Source organism: Periplaneta americana, chromosome 12, assembly GCF_040183065.1.
Source record: "Periplaneta americana isolate PAMFEO1 chromosome 12, P.americana_PAMFEO1_priV1, whole genome shotgun sequence".
Taxonomy (NCBI): domain Eukaryota; kingdom Metazoa; phylum Arthropoda; class Insecta; order Blattodea; family Blattidae; genus Periplaneta; species Periplaneta americana.
Genome location: NC_091128.1, coordinates 44456722 through 44478628, shown reverse-complemented (window position 1 = coordinate 44478628; position 21907 = coordinate 44456722). Strand labels below are relative to the sequence as shown.

The 21907-nt window shown below is 35.0% G+C and overlaps 1 protein-coding gene across 2 annotated transcripts in view; it reads left to right on the top strand.

Moving 5' to 3' along the window:
• LOC138710361 (sodium channel protein PaFPC1) overlaps positions 1–21907 on the top strand; it is a 177181-nt gene that overhangs the window by 50177 nt on the left and 105097 nt on the right. For both annotated transcript variants that reach the window (XM_069841199.1, XM_069841200.1), the window contains exons 12-13: positions 10696–10919; positions 14330–14503. In XM_069841199.1, coding sequence (XP_069697300.1) covers positions 10696–10919; positions 14330–14503 — 398 coding nt within the window. The remainder of the gene's footprint in view (positions 1–10695; positions 10920–14329; positions 14504–21907) is intronic.

The window sequence follows — 21907 nt, the reverse complement described above, 5'->3', positions numbered from 1 at the left end:
GGACAACATTTCGAGGGATGGTGTTACGTGATCAGGCCGGCGAATATAGCAGACGAAACGGACGCACATATTATGAACACGTTGTAGTCTCTGCGCCGAAGTAACACTTAGGTCAATAAACAGAATATCACAGTAATCGAAGTGGGACATCACGAGTGTTTGCACTAACACTTTTTTCATGGAAAGGGTAGAAAATTCTTCAATCGCCTAAACGAGTGGATTAATGAGAATACTTTTTTGTAGGTTTCTGCAACTTGAATGTTCGAATTTAAACTTTTATCCATATAAATACCTAGATTCTTTACTGATTCACTGAACGGAATTTCGGTGCCGTATATTTTAATCGAGGACAAATATTTGGTAAGGTAATAGTGCGTAACAAACGTGAATGGCCCACAATGATTGACTGTGATTTTTCTGGATTTAGTTTAAGTCGGAATTTCCGTGTCCATGTCCATGGATAGGGGCCGATGATGGGCTTATGTGAGTGCGGCAATGAACCTCCAGCTTCTCTAAAAGCCATTTGTAAGTAAGTAAGGGAGAAGTTCTGAACCACTGCTATCATTTAATGAATTGAAATTCAGTTGAAATTAGACCATATTATATACCTATTATACTATTACAGTGTGTACTATAAAACAAACGTGCTATTTTCCTGGTACTGCTGGAGTTCCTGTTGTTGTGGAATTGTCCGGCGGGATATTTTCTTCCTAACGGCCTATGAAGTCGCTTGTGGATGTATGTCTTATGCTTTATGTTTATATTTACCTACTTATGGCTTTTAAGGAACCCGGAGGTTCATTGCCGCCCTCATATAAGCCCGCCATTGGTCCCTATCTTGAGCGAGATTAATCCAGTCTCTATCATCATATCCCACCTCTCTCAAATCCATTTTAATATTATCCTCCCATCTACGTCTCGGCCTCCCCAAAGGTCTTTTTTCCATCCGGCCTCCCAACTAACACTCTATAAGCATTTCTGGATTCGCCCATACGTGCTACATGCCCTGCCCATCTCAAACTTCTCGATTTAGTATTCCTAATTATGTCAGATGGAGAATACAATGCGTGCAGTTCTGCGTTGTGCATCTTTCTCCATTCGCCTGTAATTTATTCCTCTTAGCTCCAAATATTTTCCTAAGAACGTTATTCTCAAACACCCTTAATCTCAGTTCCTCTCTCAAAGTGAGAGTCCAAGTTTCACAACCATACAGAACAACCGGTAATTGTACTGTTGTATAAATTCTAACTTTCAGAATTTTTGACAGCAGACCGGATGATAAAAGCTTCTCATCCGAATAATAACAGTCATTTACCATATTTATTTTGCGTTTAATTTCCTCCCGAGTATCATTTATATTTCTTGCTGTTGCTCCAAGATATCTGAATTTTTCCAACTCTTCGAAGGATAAATCTCCAATTTTTATATTTCCATTTCGTACAATATTTTGGTCACGAGATATAATCATATACTTTGTCTTTTCGGGATTACTTCCAAACCTATTGCTTCAAGTAAAATTTCCGTGTTTTCCCTAATCGTTTGTGGATTTTCTCCTAACATATTCACGTTATCCGCATAGACAAGAAGCTGATGTAACCCGTTCAATTCCAAACCCTCTGTGTTATCCTGAACTTTCCTAATGGCATATTCTATAGCGAAGTTAAAAAGTAAAGATGATAGTGCATCTCCTTGCTTTAGTCCACAGTGAATTGGGAAAGTATCAAAGAGAAACTGGCCTACACGGACTATTTACGTTTATATTATGTGATTAAAATATTACTTTGTTTCGCGACTCTAATAACTTCGTTAATCCATTATATTCTTTGCTCTTGAAACAAAAGGAAATACAACTAGACACGCATAAAAAAGTTAAAAATATGAGAGCCAATGATTTGCTCAGTTATAAAAGTCCCTATGTGACAGAACTGAAAAGTTTCCAAACTAAAATAGCCAATTAACTACTAGGAGAACATTATGTGTAACTTGTAAGGTTTATTAATTATTTTTGTTCTTAAAAAACTGCAGGAGATCATGATCTGTTCATATGCTACCAGTTTTTGTTGATTTACAAAAAAAAATGTATGAACTTTCCGGATAGGGATTTTTGCAACTAGGCAATTCAATGAAAAATGAACTATTGCCTCAGGAACTAACTTCAGTACTTTCCGAGGAAGGAGTTTCTCCTAACAAGAAAACCAGAAAACTTTTTGTGTGGAATTTCCCTTCATTACTATGTAGAGGTTTCACGAATTTATCCATAAGAGCTTCTGACACATGTTTCTGATTAATTATTATTATTCGTCACACACTTCAATATGCCACACTGGCACAAAGTATGTAGAACAAAGTTTTTTATAGTTTCAAGCAGACCAGTGGCGGCTGATTGACTGAGGCAAGTGAGGCCGGGCCTCAGTCACTTGGCTTAACTGAAATCAAATTTTGTGTTTTTTATAATGTATTAGTTATTTGAATGAAGTATATATCGCTGTAGAAGCAATTGAAAACTTTGTGATGCATATAGACCTGTTTTTGTAGTAAAATTTGCTCCTGGCCAGGATCGCTCGTGCCTGGTCTGGCTTGTGATGTATATACACCTCTTTTGTAGTAAAATTTGTTCCTGAGGCCAGAATCGCTCGTGCCGGGTCTGGTTTCTGCATTTCCTGTATTTTCGCGGGGTTTGAGCTTGCGCTTAAAACGTTGTAGCTGATGCACAATTCGTCTGGCCTCGTGGCCTGGTCAGGTTTCACTTCTCCCATCCATGGGTTGGCCTCAAGGGTAGAGTGGGTTGGGAATTGCAATGGTGACTTGTCTTCCTAAATAGGCCATAAATAACAAAAATTCCAGCTCTTTGGCAGGCAGAGACCAACACTATTCTCTCCTCTTATGCCTTAGTTTATGACTTAAGCGAGGTTGTTGTACTATTGTACTTTGTAGTTCAGTAGTGAATCTGGACCAATGTTGTTATGTATTTCGAGAAAATATGAACAGAAACAAATGTTGGTGTAGTTAATTCATTGTTAGAGTGTCCTTTTTCGAGAAGAAATAATACTGATAGGAAGGAAGTTTTAAATAAAGAGAGAGTCTACCGAGATACCTACGACATCGCTGACAATTTTTCTGACAGATAATCTTAAAACGCGAGTTTCTATTGCATCCTGGTATGGGCAACATAAAAGGTTAAGTGGTAATGTGGTGTAAAATAAACTTCTCTGTTGGCCTTGTTCGTTGCTGCCAAGGGGAAAAAAAATAAAAAGAAAAGAAAGAAAGGGGATTTTCAACGCATAATATGGGTTGCTTCATCAAACTGAAACAATCACTGAAACTCACAGCATAACAGCTTATTTGGTGAGTGGAATTATTATTTTTCATTAATAGTAATAACAATAATAACAATAATAATAATACAGTAATAATGATATAATAACAACAATAATTAATATCTTAAATAAACATTTCCCATCGGAGGCACATAAACTAGTTGCATCTGGCCTCACCGAGAATTTCGATCACCGGCCGCTACTAAAGCAGACATATATTTGAGCTGGTTAGTGCTGTACCTACCGTTGGAATTTGGAAATGCGCTGTTTCAGTGAAAGCATTATTAGGATGGTCTTATGAACAGGCAGTATAAACAGCCATCGAGCTGGTGGTGATTTATTTATACGCGTTTTAACGCGTGGAGTTGTGTACAATCCTGGAGAGAGCGTTGAATAGCAACTCAACTGCGAAAAGTGAGTCGTCCACCACGTTGCTGGATATTTAAACACATGAGACGGTCGTATACCATGTGGTTTTCCTGGACATAATATAAATCTATTAATTGTCTTAATAACTTTTTGTGTTACGTGTAAAATAAACCTACAAAATTTATTTAACAGTTTTATGTAACTCTAACCACACAAATACCCTGCAAAATACTCGAATGGAAGATTTATGGTTGTAGCACGACCATTCTAACTGCTAAAATTTGGGGGTAGATTAGAACGCTTTGTTTGGGTCATGGAATTAATAATAAAAGAAAGGAAACTTTTAATGAAATGTAATATCTATGAAGGTGAATGAACTAGTTCCATATACTGTAATGTAAATTTTATATTTAATGATATTTAGAGATTTTAGTGGTATTTTAAACTGCTCAGTAAAACTGGGGATTCCTGGTCCTATTTGGCTCCAGGTTTGAGCCGCTTTTCAAGAATGAGGATTTTTGTTTTCAGAAAAGCAATTCGGGAAAATGTTACCAATAAGAGTGTCTCATATTTACATTAAAACTAGTTGCTTGTGCAGCAAATGCTGCAAACTAAGTTCATTAGACGTTCAAATAAAAATATTTCAGATTTATTTTCAACTAGTCGTACCCGTGCGCTCCGCTGCACCTCTTAGAAATAAATATAAAGTAATTACATAATTAAAATAGGACGTTTGATCCAGGGAACAACTTTTACAACAGCGCAAGATAATCTGCTTCGCTCATTACCCAATTTTTTTTGCATTGCATTTATTGCATATATATTTTATGTATTTTAACACGGTTCAACTGAGCATAGTTAAAATTTGAATTATAAAATAATGGATTGCTAAGCTAACGTACTATTACTGCATACTAAATCAATACACTCTCGTTGTTCGTTAATTCTCTGAGATTAAAATGAGTGTACATAAATATTATTTTAAGAAATACAGAAAACGAATGTACAAAATAGCCTATCAAATTTTCTGTGCATAAGAAGCTATTTTAATCTTACCTGTCCTCGATTTATTCAGACGTTACTGTAATAACATTATAGCATTATGTCCATCTAAAGAAACTACACTTTCCAATGGTGAAATAATAATTAATTATACAAATCGGTTAATTTAGCTTCTGATATTACTTCATACAAACACAGAAATATTCTCTGTAGGCTATGTTTAATAGCTTTCGATTGTTGATGTCCAAGGCTCCTGTTTCGATTGTTGTTGTCCAAGGCCCCTTATAGACGAAGTCATTTGTTCTTAATTCATTGCACCGTCTTAGATGGCGTTATTTTAATTTTAAAACTCATTTATCTCATTAAATATCAGTCCTATCAAAATTTTGTAAAGAATAACACTTATCGGAAATCATTTTTAAAGAAACTTTTGTTATGTAACACGTTTCACAAAAATCAATAATAAGCGAGATATTTCGATTTATTTAATTCAGGCCCACTTATAACCCCTCTTTTAAATAAAGTATTTTGAATGCCATATAGCCTAAAATATAAGTTACAACGAACTTCATTTATATTCCAATTTTCATATAAATCGGTTCAGCTATTATCGCGTGAAAAGGTAACAAACATACAGACAGACATACAAACAAAAATTTCAAAAAAGCGATTTTCGGTTTCAGGGTGGTTAATTATATATGTTAGGACCAATTATTTTTGGAAAATCGAAAATTACCAGAAAAATTTCGGCTACAGATTTATTATTAGTAATTATAGATGAAGAATACCAAACATTTTGAAAGTTATTTGTTTCCATAATAATGAAACATACTCTCTCTGAATGTTATTTTTATGCTAAATACTTTTTTCTTGAGCTTATCCACCTTCAGTTTTTGAGTTTCAACGCGAAAACGCAAGTAACAATGTCAGGACGATCAGTGGGTTTTTCATGTGGGAGTAAAGCAATAACTATTTCAGGTCATTGAGGATTTTAGGTAAAAGTTAAAAAAGTCAGGTTTGCTATGCTTTCTAACAATAGACACAACATCTTGGTATAGCTGTTGCATGTAGAGTGTGAAATGTAAAGGGTAAAATCATTTTATCCTGATAAGAGATCTTGCTGAAATGATCGAGAGACTACAAAATTTTGTAGGCCTCTTATTTTATCAGTAAGTAATACCTTTTGGTCTTTCCTTAGGAACTGTAATTTTGGCGCTCTCTCGAGCCAATACTGACATATAATAATATCCACCCCAAACCGCCATTAAGTGTATGAAAAAGACCCAACCCCACTTGATTAATAAGTATAAAAATATTTGAATTTTAATAATGTTATTATCTTGCGTAAGTTTTGTAGTTTATATATATATATATATATATATATATATATATATATAAAATAGCCGCCATTCAGTAAATTATAGAAATGAAGATCGGATTTAAGATATTCCCTACATATAGGCCTACTTATATAACCCCAAAAACGTTTCGCTTTTATATCATCAATACAGCAATAATATGTCTAATTAATGAAAAATAGTCACATCATGGCATTAACTATAATAATATTTCATTTCTAATGGTAATAATGTCATCAGACCACCTCAAGTTTTGTAGATATCAATATCCAATACACAACTGTACTCAGAAAATTACACACCACAAAATCAGACCTGTAAATTATTTTAGTAAGTCTTGAAGTTTTTAATAACCAATTCAATTTGAACTCCAAATATGTCAGCAATCCTGCAGGTCATGGCCTTCGTGTAAAATCCTATTGTTTATTGTAGTGTGTGTTTGTTTTATTCTGAAATGCAAATTAGTTCTCAAAACTGATGAAAGATGGATTTTGCAAAATAGAAAAATTATGTAGGAAAACTCACGCTTTACTGAAAGTTACTATTTGTCTGAAAATCCTTGGATGCCAAGCTTCAAAACGACGGGCCATTCATTAAAATCCGCTCAGCCGTTTTCCCGTAATTTCCATTATCAGTTCAAATTATATATATATGTGGAATAGGATCTAATTCACTTTTTGGAAGTCCGCTGTTGTTTCTCTTATTACTACGGCCATATCGGACGCAATGTGTAGGCCTACCCACACTCTTTGATTTATATTACCACATAGCATGGAATCGAATTCACATGTTTACACATTCACCAACATGTCGGATCACTGCAGACAAGCCATCGCGATCCGAATACACGGCAAGCTTCTATAGATGTAATGTTTCAGTTAGGATTACAACAATTAATTAGCTACACTGCACGGACTTTGTTACATCTGCATGTAATTGTTATCTCTGTTTCTAATATTTTCAATAAAGTACGCCTGAATTTATTTTTTTTAATTACCGGTACAGTTCAATTGTTTAATGATTACAAGGCAGGTTTGTAATAGTACATTATGCAACGAGCCTATAATGGTAGTAATTAAGACCGTAGTATGTTTGTTTATGAAAGGAGCGCAAGCGACTTTCATAATTTTCATACGAGCGTCATAATTACCATTATAGGCAAGTTTCATACGACTTTTTATGCTCGACAATATTTCTAACTTGAAATTATTCATAAGTATTCATGTTATGGTTATGTAAGTGAGGAGCGGAACTGACCTGAATTGTGAGATGTGCGCAGACGCGAAAGTATTGATTTTTTGCGACTCACGAATGTCATTGACCTTGATATAATCTAGAGAATAACATGAAGATTAGTCTTGATATAACCTGGAAATTGATTTAGAATTGAAAAACGAGATGACAAATTGAATGTATTTGAATATTATTTACAATTAACGCTAATTATTATAGTAACAGAACATAACCTTCTGCGACAGTATTGGATTTCCAGCCTTCGTGACTTTTCGCTAATTGTCTTTCGATTGCATATCCGAGAATAATCGATACTTGCGGTTTTATAATGGTACAATGATGATTTCTCATTGGCTGAACAACTGAATTATAATGAATAGGTGTACTTTAATGAGGTGCATTAAAGGGCTACTACCAGGTGTGTAATTACTACATTTCGGCATGGTCGAGCATAAACATGTTTATAAACTGAGGGTTTTATACTTATCTTGTCCAAGTAATATTTAAATTTCAGCAACAAAGAAGATTGCCGGGCACTGTAACAAAATGTTCTTAGCTTTTGTCTATATTTAAAGTGCAGAATTACAACATAGATTAAAATATTGACGGGGGACCTGAAAAATGTTTGTGAGGGGTGACGAGTTCTGTGAAAGGCCCTGTTTGCAGACATGTGTACCATAATGATTTGATAATGAGGCACTATACATTGGAACTAATTATGTTATGTATACTATAGTTATTGTACAGCTCGCTCTGTTGTACTCCCAGAATTTCTATAACTTCTGCTCGGTCTTCACGACTCTACACAACAGCCTTTGGAACTAGACTAAATCATAATTAAAAATACGTATTATGGATTTTAATAGCTGAATACTCCGTAATTGTCATTGTTTCTCAGACTTTAAGAACAGATTAACAACGGTGTATACATCTCAAGAAAATACAGTGTGTTAAGAGTATAAGTGCATATATTTTGATACGTCAGAAAAATTCATGTAAAACAATGCCCTATTTACCTTTTCCCTTGCGCTAGTAGTTTTTCCATAAATGTGCCACGTATTTTACGGCCTTATGTATTATGACGGAACGTACACTGAAATTCTTGTCAGTTTAAACCAGCGGTGACCAAAACTCGAACGGTAGTGATTACACGCGAGAGACAGTCTATGAAGTAAGGAGACGGGGGAGAGGTACTTGGCATGAAAACTACAAGCAGTGGTTGGTCGTGTAACATTGAGTTCTTCATCAACCCATTAATAAAAATCGCAAGCTATGCTGTATCAGTAATGTCACTACTGTCATCAAGAGCCAATAATATATATATATATATATATATATATATATATATATATATATATATATGTGTATATATATATATACATATATATATATATATACTTATATTATATATAAAAATTGTCTTGCTTTTTTTAAATATTCCTCATGAACACAATCAGAAATCTCCTGAACTCTCTTCTAGTTATTTAGTCGAGAAAGCGCAGTTTTTCAAAATTAATTAACAACTTTCATTGGACAAATTATATCAGCCACTTTGATCATTACACTTTTATAAAACTCTCCTCCGTTGGAAGGCTGAAGAGAACGAGCTATTTCGTTCGCCACTAGATAGCTGGCTTCCTTACATTTATTTATGTCATCTTTCTCTTCATGACGATGATTTATGGCTGATTTCAGTTCTTGGAGTTTAATAGCTCGTTTCATTACTACACTAGCACGTTATATTCAATCAGTTTCTCTACATTATTATTATTATTATTATTATTATTATTATTATTATTATTATTATTATTATTATTATTACTATTACTACTACTACTACTACTACTGCTGCTGCTGCTGGTAATGCTATCAGTATTGATATTAGTATCATTATTATTATTATTATTATTATTATTACTACTACTACTACCACCACCACCACTACTACTACTACTACTACTACTACTACTATTACTACTACTGCTGCTGCTGCTGCTGCTGGTAATGCTATCAGTATTGATATTAGTATTATCATTATTATTATTATTATTATTATTATTATTATTATTAAGTCAATAACTAATAAATAACTGATAATAGTTATCAAAAGATTAAAAAATATAAAAATATAAAATAAAATGGAGATATAGCGGAGTCTAGCAATTATTTTATCGTACGAGGGAAGATAAATTTAGGCACTCATGTAAGAATTGTGGTAACACTTGCTGATTAATAATAATAATAATAATAATAATAATAATAATAATAATAATAATAATAATAATAATACCTGTTATGCCTGTGTATTCAGCGTAATGCCCTGTAATGTCGCTTCTATATACTACTACTAATTGAACCGTTGAGCAAAGCATCATATTACATTTTCTCCGACAGAACAGCGAATAAATTCCTCTTCCCATTCTGTACGAAACCTTCTGTTCCTGCTCGTAGAGACAGAGGGTTTGTAGAGCGACATGGTACCGACACTGCGTACCTTCAGTACGTGAGCGAGACAGAGAGCAATGTACAGGAAACTCCCCTTACCAGTATGAATGTCTTTGATTACACGATGTAATCACGATATCCAGTTTGGTCACCGCTGGTTTAAACTGTACGCACATCCTTCGATTAGGCCTACATGTATTTTAGTATAAACACTCTTTAAGGATCATTAACCTTGCAGAAATATCATTTAACGTAATAGAAGGATTCACTGATACTGAATTATCCGAAATTTATTAAACGTACGGAACAGCTAGAGAATCTGCTAACGTGGCAAGGGAGCTGTATTGGCTACGAGTTCCAAATCGTGGGATTCCAAATAGACTCATGTTCGTTGCTCTGCACCAAAGACTCGATCTCTTAATCCTCGGACCGAGGATCGTGGACCGCAACGTGCCATTGTTTCCTTTTTAACTTGATACAACGTTTCTAAAAAGAATTCTTCTGTAATATTAATTTTTGTTAACAATTGAGAGTTTATTTTATTTCCTATTTTCATTTTATTTCAATAACAATTTTTAAATGTGAATTTATTTTAATTCTTTCGTGATAATTTATAAGTGAATGACATCGTACACTATTATAAAGTCTTTTGATATTGATAATTTAGATAAGATTACTTTAAAGTAATTTGTTTCGTTGCAGTCTACCGTACCTATGAAAATAAAAATGTAGCCTGTGTTATAAATTCTAACGTATTACAATAAGAAATAAATAATTAATTTAATCGCACGTGTTAATGTGATAGTTTTTGGATACACGTTAAAGTATTTAATCAGCCGTTGTCTAAAAATAACATCGGAGGTAAATAAAATTTTTACAAAATGTGGTACAATATACTGCATCTGATTACTCTAAAAATTATTGCACGTTTACCCTAACACTCTGTAGAACTACATCTGTATCCTGTGCAGAAACTCCAGCTCCGTCCGTGACCCAACGCCTGACAGACTTCCTGTGTGTGTGGGATTGCTGTGTGCCGTGGCAGAAGCTGCAGGGGGCCATCGGCGCGGTTGTGCTCAGCCCATTCTTCGAGCTCTTCATCGCGGTAATCATCGTGCTCAACATTACCTTCATGGCCCTTGACCACCATGACATGAATATCGAATTCGAGAGGATTCTCAGAACTGGCAACTATGTAAGTTTATTTTACGTCATTATGTGTTCACCATTAAGAAACAGTGACATTGAATTAAACACAATTACAGCCGAGGATTTTGGATGGTTAAAACATTTTGAACCACGTGTATATAGAACTCTATATACACGTGGTTCAAGTCGCTAGCTAGCAAAAATATTAGCTAATGGTCAATCGTAAAGTTGGGACAAGGTTATAAAAAAATTAGGGGAGGAACTATGGCTAAAATTGAGAGTAGGGTGCCATACAATACGAAAAAGGGGATAGCACGAATGTTTCTTCAGCTTCAAGAAGTGTCCTGCACGAAGTGAATAAAAAATTTAAATTATCGTTTATTTGATGGAGGTTATATCAACGTCGCTGGTTTTTGCTTCCATTTTGAGATAAATATTGTTTTATATGAAACATTTCATAGCGTGTTTTGGGAAGCCATTGATTTAATCCTCAATATGCTCGGCCATTTTAAGAGAGCGGTATGTTATGATAATAAATTATTGAAAGAATTTTAGTTTTTTCCTTTAAATGTGTAGAAAACTGATCCGAACAAATATAACATTGTAAACTTCGTTCGCAAAACGAAAAGTTACATTTTCTTCGGATCAAATTTCTGCACATTTAAAGGACAAAATAAAATCCTTTGAATCATTTATTTTCATAATACACTACTCTCTTAAAATGACTGAGTATTTTGGGAATTAAATCTATGGCTTTTTCAAAATACGCAATGATATGTTTCATTCAAAACAATTTTATTTGAAAAAGGAAGAAAAACGGGCAAAATTGTATTACATATTTTTGTTTCAAATATCTCAAAGAATAACTTCCGGAAATTAATGAAACTACTAACGGCCCTCTCTATAATATTATATGGCTCCATGAGTTGCCTCCTTTTTGCAACGAAACGATTAGGAGCTCAGCTCCAATTCCACTGTAACTTACAACCCATACCGTTCTTGCACTAAAACGTCGGGTATATTTTTTAACGTGTGAAACAAGCAAAACAATTCACCAAAAAGTGAAGCCACCTCCTTTTCGGAGGGAGCCCTTCATATGCGCTGTTGTTTCTTGATACAGATTCTAAATTTACGGAAATTACAATAGTACATATAGGCGTTGTTGTTTCTTGATATAGTACCTAAAATTAAGGATTTTACATTTATGGGCACTGAAATACTAAATATAGACACATTTCTTGATTCAGATATTACACTTACTGACATTGAAATACTAAATATAGATACTATTGGACACTAAAATACTAAACATAGACACTGTTACCTTTTGGTTCCGATCTAATACTTACGGATATTGAAATGGTAAATATACACACTATTGTTTCGTGATACAGATCCTAAATTTACAGACATTACAATATTAAACATAATCATGTTGTTCCTTAATCCAGATCTTACATTTATAGACATTGAGGTACTAAAGAAAAACGATGTTAATTCTTGATCCAAATCTTACATTTATAGACATTAAAAAACTAAACATAGACTCTGTTGTTTCTTCATTTAGATCTTCCATTTACGAACACTTTCATTTCTTGATCGACATCTTGCGTTTATTGACAATGAAACACTAAACATAGACAGTGTTCTTTCTTGACATAGGTTCTAAATTCACGGACATTACAATACTTAACATAGTCACTATGTGTCTTGATCCAAATCTGGTATTGAAGTATTATATAAAGACGCTGTTAATTCTTGATCCCAATCTTACTTTTATGTATATTGAAATAGTAAAGTTAGACACAATTGTTTCTTGATCCAAATTTTCATTTACGGACATTGAAATAATGAACACAGTCACTGTTGTTTCTTGAGCGAGATCTTAATTTCATGACACTGAAATCCTGAACATCAACACTCTTATTGCATGGTTCAAATTTTACATTTACGTACATTGAAATGCCAAACATTGGCATTGTTGTTGCTTGATCTAGATCTTAAATTTATGAACATTGATAACCTGATCATTAGCATTGTTGTTGCTTCATTCAGTTTTTGCATCTATGGACATTGAAATACATTGACAATGCTTTATTCAGATCTTAAAATTATAAACAACAAAGTACTAAATGAAGAGTCCACTGCAAGAATGATGGATGTCATTTGGAATACATTTTGCAGGAGAAGCAATTGAAAGTTTGAAATGCTTAGCGCTCAAAGCTTAACTGTGATTTTCCGATCATTACTGGACAATGGCTATCAGTGTTAATGCCATATAACTCTCTAAGTTATGTACATTCTATATGTCTTAAACCAGGCCTGCACAACGTTTGCGCTCTCCGAGCCGGCTCACAGCTCATGAGCGGAATGCAGATATTAGCTGTTCTCTGTATAAGGGTGGACTGGAAGAAGGGGTGATCTCGTACAAAATACACAAAAGGAAATACAGTACTAGTAAAAGTGTTTATGAAATGAATTCCCGTTCGGTGTTTGCAAAACTATCTTGGACTATTATTAATTAATAAAGAATAAAGAAATATTTATTTTACAGAAATAATAGAAATTCTATAGCTACTTAAATGTACAATATCATTTTGTTATATTTTATTTATCAGTACATCAAAACGGGGTTTTATGCTCTTGGCAGCTGAAAGAAACAGTAGCCTACTGATCGTAATGAAACATCAGTTACAGATGTTCGATGTCTGCCTTTATAGAAAACAGTAAAGTTGCTCACAAATATAAATGTTGAGCCAAACATAGCAATCATTTTCACAGCTAGCCTGTGTAGTCGTGGATATTATTGCTAATGTTTAGTCTTGTGAAACTCAACGAGGCTAGTAGTATTATTCAAACGGTCTTTAGTCCTTAGCTCACATTGAAGATCAATAAGTTCGAGCTGTAAATCGTTAAATGTTAAATGTTATGTTCCGTCTTTTAGATTCCTCCATACTGTACTGTAGCAGTAGGTAAGCAACGTGAAACAGTTACTGAGAATAGACCTACACAATGCACTCCACTGGATGACTGAGTGGTCGTTTCCCTCTCCTCTACCTATAGCAAGTATATATCATTCTGACGTATCTTCCTCTCAGTTTCTTCGAGCTGTAAACACAGCTCTCCCGCTCCGAAAGAGCGCGCGCGCTCGTTGAGCGCTGTTTGTGCAGGTATATATTAAGCTATGCATTGATAGTCTTGGTTCATTTTCGACAAGAAAGTGACATCCGTCATTCTTGCAGTGGAGTCTTCAAATATTAGCATTGTTCTTGCTTGAGCTAGATCTTAATTTTATGGACACTGAAATATTAACCATTAACATTGTTTTTGGTTGATACAGATCTTAAATTTTTGAAAATTGAAACACTAAACAATAACAATGTTGTTGCTTAATCCAGATCTTAAATTTATGGACACTGGTAAACTAAACTTTGACATTGTTATTTCTTGATGCAGATCTTCACGTCGATCTACATTGTCGAGGCTGTGCTGAAGATTATTGCATTGAGTCCCAAATTCTATTTTAAAGATTCATGGAACGTTTTTGACTTCATCATCGTCGTATTCGCAATTCTTGAGCTTGGGCTTGAAGGAGTCCAGGGCTTGTCTGTGTTCCGGTCCTTCAGATTGGTAAGTATAGCTTGCCGTATTTCATGGCCCGGTTTCCCGAAAATGAGATAAACTGCTGTTACAGCTTGTTGAATCAACTTTTCTTGCTGTACTAGAGCCAAATTATGAAATTGTGTTGAAACGCTTCCTATCAGCAGAAATATGAGGTAGTGTATGTACTTTTTTTATTATTTTAAACTTGCACAGAGGTCGAAGGGACTGTGTACCAGTCTTATAACCTTGACCGAGTGAAGAATGGAACGTCGAAGCTTATTAAGTAATAGAAAGATATACGTAGGATTGTTTCTATCGGTGGTATAAAGTTGTTAGGTCAAATCAAATAATTATTAGTTCTTATTCTTCCAGTTAGCAAACAATTTATTGCATGTAAGTTCAAGTACAACAAGAATTATAAGAAATTAAATGGTTTTGGTGAACAAATATTACACGTAATACACTTTAACAAGTCATAGATGAAAATAGTGAACATACTAGAATTAAATACAACAATTAAAAATATGCATTGTATTAAAAGCGGAATATAATAATATTCCAGCCAGAGATAAGACTAGTAAGATTCCGAATGCATGGCGAGAGCCTAAAGTAAATGGTCCAACAAGTTATTACTACTTACTTATTCAGTGTTTCGGCTGGCGAGCACCGAAAAGAGTGTCTGTATTGGTCCTCTTCCGGAGCTAGACCCCCACAGACAAGTTAATCCAAATATTTTCCAGCAAGCTGCTAGAGACTTAAAAGGGCACAGGGTAAGGAAAAGGCAAAGCATAATGAGATAGCTGAATACTGTATTAGAATTGCTATGTAAGGTACAAAACAATTTTTTTTTGGTACATGTAAACTGCTGTTTTTCATAACACGTTATTGGTTAGAAGTTTTTTCTTTGTTGTACTCCTACGGCAAAAACATTGTTAGATTCATTTTTCCGTACGAATATCGCAAAGTTGTTACAATAACATCACTGTCTACTATATACAGTCACGAAGCTTAATACTTACTAAATATGTAAACATAGACAGTTTAAATATGAATCCATAGGTAGTTGCTCACCACCAGGATCGCTACTATCGCCTCATCACAGACTCTTTCCCTAGCAGACTATAAAATGTATTGTACTTTCGATATCGTGTTCTTTTGAAAAAACAATTAACACCTTCCTTGCAGTATTGAAATATGAAATACATAACGTTTATATATTATTTTCATAAAATATATATTATATTCTATAAGCTCACCTTCCTGGATATTTCGGAAGAAGGATAACTCTAACCTATTTTTCTTACAATTTTAGTACTACAAACGTCTCCTTGTCCCATGTTATTATTCAAATTATTGTATTTTAGCCATTTACAGTTATTACAACCGATAACGAACATTTCACAGTTGACATAGATTTTCACAAAAATGCGAAATACGGCATAGTCAATGCTTTTTCGATCTAGACCAGGCCGTAATATTTGTTCGGGTTTTCTATTTCAATGCATGTAGCTCAGTGAAATATTATATTATAACTTTATTGCTTATCATTGCTAAGGTTTATTTAGTGTAATTTGTCCATAAGTTCCGTTTACTTCTTGTTGCATAATACGTTGCAGAAATAATTACAAAACTGTGTTATTTTAATGTGAAGAGAATTTTACATATTAACATAATCTGTTCGCGTCAACATTTTATGTTTAGAATGGAAGCTATTTTGAGGTTCAATAAAAACGAATTTATATTGTGATTTTAATTTAGCACATCTACCTTCCTTAATTGTAGACAGAAAATTTACCATACCACTCTTATGAAATTAGTGTACGTATGATTGTGTTACTTCGTCTCTTAGGTAGTAGATAAATACAATAATTCAGTACTCAATTGTAGTATTAAAATGCAGACAAATTGAATGTGACGGGTGTCATACATGCCATTATGTTTAATTATAATGTATAATTGCGAATATAGGAATATAAGTTAAATATAGTAAATATAACCTATAATTTCCATATGACATAACATACATAAGTTATGTAGCGACAGGGCATTGGAGATCACTAAAATTAGACAGAAAGGGGCAACTGGTACAGTAAACATAGCCTATAATTTCAACATATCTAAATATTCGTGCGGTGTAACTGAAAATTATTGAATCGCGCATAAATGAATGTAGAAGAATTTCGCAATATTTAATCGAAATAAAGGCAGGTATTACACATGCGAACAACGTAATTTTCACACCAAAAATAATATTACACCTTAACTCGCAAGGAAATATGTCTGAAGTGTCCCCTAATCATTGTTTTAAATTTTATTAATGCAATTACACTACATTTTAGATAAATATATGTTACTCTTTATAATAATAAGTTTAAATGCGCACACACCGTGCATGGGGTAAGAAACATTACTTGTCTTTACTATAAGCTGCGATGGATTTCTGTCTCTTCTTACACTTGATAATATGATATCTGTCACATAGTTCTGAGCATAAAACACACACACACTTATCATTTGGTTCGTGGTAAGTCTTTTTGCCGCACACCTTGTGGTGGAAGCCATGGGTTGCCAATCTTGTCGTTACTTGTCTCATTTCATGATTAGCTTCCGTCCAGGTCCTATCTTGCATCGCACACGTTGCGTAGAATTCCTCCGGTATGCTGGTTTTCTTCTCGTGCAGATCTTGTAGGAGCCGTTTGTAGGCGTCGTTCGCTGGGAGCATTATTTCGCACCTTAGGTCCTCTATCAAAAAGGTCTCTCTGGCTAGTTCGTACACTAGTCTCGATCTTGCGTTCTGTGGTAGTCCTAGAGCTCTCTTCAAATACCTAGCTTTCACCCGCTCTAGTTCTTCCATCTGTTTGTATGTGAGGTATTCTCCCACTGATTGTAGGCCATACGTCAGGACGGGTAATATCTTCATCCGGAACAGGTCCATAGCTGTGCTGATCGATAATTGTGTGATGTTCCTAATTTCATTCATGGCTCTTGTGGCCACCATTACTCTCGATCTTATGTGTAGCCTGAAGCTTTTCCCAGTCGTCTGAATTGTAATTCCTAGATATTTAAAATTGCTTGTCCTTTTGAGTTGTTTGCCATTGCATTTTACATTTTCTTCTTCGGTGAGTCTTCCTCCTTTCCTGAACACGACCAGTTCCGTCTTCTCTTCGTTTACCTTGATGTCGTTTCGTTCCGCCCATTTGCTTAGCGTGTCTAGTGCTGATTGTATATTGTCTAAGTCTGTCGCTGCGATGCGTCGACGTAGATGTACGTACTTACTCCTTCCATTCCTTTCGTGACATCATGTGTTAGGACATTAAACAGTATCGGGCTGAGCGGGTCTCCTTGGAGGATGCCGTTCGTCTGCGGTAGCCAGTCGGATGTGCCTACTCCGTCATCTATCTGGATGTAGTTTTCTGCTAAGATATTTGATATCAGGGTTGTCGTACTTGTTTTGCCAATTAGGTCCTCCAGTTTGTCTACTAGTATTCTTCTGTTGACCAGGTCAAAGGCTTTATGCATTCCAATTAATTTATATGGTTGAAACGCCACCCTTCGTGATCGGGTTAAGCGAGTCACATGTTCTGCCTTACGGCCTGTATTAGATTACGATGGCAGTGACACAGTCTATTGTTCCTAGTACTCACAACGCTTCAAGCGGCTAGCAACTATCGCGAGAAATGCAACTCGGCAAAAAATCACCCCAAGCTTCGTGACTGTATATAGTAGACTGTGATAACATACTCGTAATGTAGTTATAACTAGACGTATCATAAAGACAGTGTAGTATTAGAAGGCCGTGACTCCTAACGTACAAAAATCTCATTAGTCTGAGGTTAATTAATAAGTTAATTAATTTACATAGAATTTTCATGCAGTTGTGAAAAAGAAATATTATACGTAACTAGTATGAAAGTATCTTTCGCGCAATAGTTTCGAAATTCCGGACTCTGCTAACGTCTCGTCCGCAAACGTCTCGCTCACTTTCTGTCGTGTTGAAAACATACTCAAATAAAAGTGACGTCAGTAATAGGTGATCCGTGGCTAACAAGAAAGACAGGATTCGGTACGAATCGGAGTCACGTGATTATCTTGGTTTAGTCATGGCCATCTTGACAATCGCCTAATATAAATATACATTCAAAGTTGTAAAAAACAAAGGAATTGCTATATTAAACTCATGTTAAATGTGCATTTGTATATAAACTTGTTAATTGTTGGCCATGTTATGTGACGTCGCGCCGTAGCCTGTCTTTCTCGTTATCCACGTGGGTGATCAAATAAAAGTGATGTCTGTAATCGACAATCGAATAAAAGTTACGTCGTTAATCGGTAATAATTCAAAGCATAATTGATGACAGTATAAACAATGCACACTAATGAAACGAATGAGAGCACCCGTTATGTATTGTTGAAAGGCCCGATTTAATTTTCTTACTGTTCCTTGATGCTACAGCGCTCAGACTTTACAGAAGAGTGAATAGTATAAGAATGACAATTGAATTCAGAGATTTCATTTCCGCTACAAAAGAAATACGGGTTCCGAAATGTTCATTTTAAGAATACCCGAAAAGTACAACAGTTTATGGACAAATATGTTGGTATTCGAGATGAAAGTGAATGATTAAAACATTTCCATTATTATCGCTAATGTTTCGTATTTACTTGAAACACTAATTTTATCTCTGATATTAATGTTACTTATTATAGTGAACATTAGCCATTCCGTGTCAAACCAACACACTTTAGCGCCATATTCAACCAGAGCTCCTTCAATTTGAATGGAATTTGGTGAACATCTTACTTTATGTAAGAAATGAACATGTACTGTACAAAATAACAGAGCTCTATACGTAATTTTTTTCGAGTTAGTAAAGGAAATAGGGAGAAAAAAATGAAAATTTACACATACTTTTAACAAATGTTGTACCTTTTCGAGGAGTGGAGCTAATATGTAGTGAATATTTACGTATGATAATTTCTGTTAGTATCAACTGTTATAGAAAAAAAAACGTTTATTATGCATGTATTAGCTACAGACTTCAACACGCTGCTTAATTTTCTTAAAACTTTGAAGGGTCAAGAGAAATAGTTCAGAACAGTATTCAGGAAATGTTTCCACACCCAAACCTTCTATTCAACTACGTATGAATAAAATTATTGTTTATGCTTGTAAATTAAATTAATCTGCTTTATAATATTACATATTTTTGCATAACTATTCGCTTGTTCCACATCTCAAATATATCATGCTAATGTAAGATACATGGTGATTCAGGACTTCAACAAATTTTGGGGATCGATAGATCTCACAATGAGGATATTTTTTTTATAAAACAACCAATGTTCTCCGATGCCTCGTGTAAGAGCTACGCGATATCGAAAAAAAGGGACAGTTTTTAGTGATATTTACAGTTAATTATGAAATGATTATTTCTTCAAGTATCATTGCGGACAGGTACAAGTGTTCTGCCCCGTTTAAATGGAACACGCTTCCGCTGTTCATGAAGGATGTACCGTTCACGATGTGAGGGGACATGTGATTCAACATAACGTCCCAACGCAATTCGGCCTCGTTGTACGAGCACATCTGAACAACGTCTACGGGGCAGTGGCGGCTGATTGACTGAGGCAAGTGAGGCCGGACCTCAGTCACTTGGCTTAACTGATATCAAATTTTGTGTTTTGTATAATGTGTTAGTTATTTGAATGAAGCATATATCCAGTGGCGGCTCGTGGGTATTGAATTCAGGAGGGCTGCATACAAAAATAAACCATGCAACTTACCTTATTTAAAGATTAGTTCCATGCGACTTGTCTTGTAGGTTGCAAACTTTTGAATCATCTTCTTATTAAAATCGATATGTCGTTTAACATAGTGTTTACAAAGCAAAGCACAGCTAATGCGGTCAGTCTCTCTTCTCTCATTGTATTTCTAAGATGGATTTTACTCTCTTCAAACACGAAACGCAAAGTTCTGGTTCTGAAGTTATCATTGGTATGGTGATAGCTATGCGCAGTAGTTTCACAACTTCTAAAAATGAGGCCTGCAAGTTCTCAGAAGAAACTGCAAGAGCTTGACTGCGTCACTGATATTTCTGAATTCTTGTCTCTGATACAACACAGTGAGTTCCGTTTTTATTTTGTCTTTATCGAACATTAGAAAAGCTTCACACATACATTTAGGTCATTTTCAGGAAATGAGCTTCTCTAGCATTAAAATTTTTCTTGACACAGAAGAGAAGATAATATCAGATGATCTATGAACTGGAATCGGGTGTTAGCTTGTATGATAATGAGGTCACACACTTCCTTGGCTGTCGCAACCCTTGTCTTAATCCCTTCAACCTTACGACGCATTTTAGAGTTTTCATTTTGACAGATCTCGCTGCTCAACTGTGCACTGTTCCGTATTGTCTATTATGATATTAACGAAGCTTGATATTCAGAGTCGGCCTCCGTAGCATAGTACGTTGCGGGTTCGATCCCGGTCCAGGTCGATGGCATTTAAGTGTGTTTAAATGAGACAGGCTCATGTCAGTAGATTTACTGGAATTTAAAAGAATCCTGCGGGACAAAATTCCGGCACACCGGCGACGCAGTTGCGAGTGTCGTTAAATAAACCATAATTTAATTTTATATGCAGATCTGAACCTTAGAAATATCTAACTGGCGATGTTGTAGTTGGTTGTATGATATATATCTACATGATACATCAATAAATGAAAAAAAACTGAGCCAGAAATTGAATTCAGGATCTTCAAGAGTACGCACCAGGGCGCTTGCCTCAGTTATTGTGATGTTAGATGTTTCAGATTCTATTATGGTTTGAAAACATTCTAGCAATGGCTCCTTCTTCTCATGAACAACATTTACTGTTCTTATTTTAAATCCATCTTGTTGCCCCAGCTGATGGAACTGTCTTTGAAACACATTAATCTAATACAGACTGTGTGGAGATCGAGAGAAGAAAGCAGGGATACTGGATAAATCAGCAAAAAATATGCAAGCCTTTGTATTTTGTTTAGCGGCTCTTTCCATTATGAGATTCAAATAATGGGATCTTATTTTCACATTTCTCCTGAATTGTTAAGATACTGAACTGAATAGACTGTAAATATTGTACAGAATTAAACATTGTTGCACTTGTTATACTCACAACATTAAAGAAAATGTATTTAAAACTGCGCGCTACTGACAAGCTGCTGTAAATTCTGCAGCTCCTGGAAACTCTGGATTCATGGCAAGGGGCAGTAGGGAGGAGGGGTAAAACTAACGCGCAAAGCATCCGAGAAGAGGCTGGCAGCTCCAGGGGAGGAAGTGGCTTCGTTCATAGTCCTTGTCTCTGGCTTTGCTCTGACTTCACTAACGATTGCGTGCATGTCAATGAGAGCGAAAGTTTAAAAAAATTCGAGCCGCTAAATAGAGACTGTA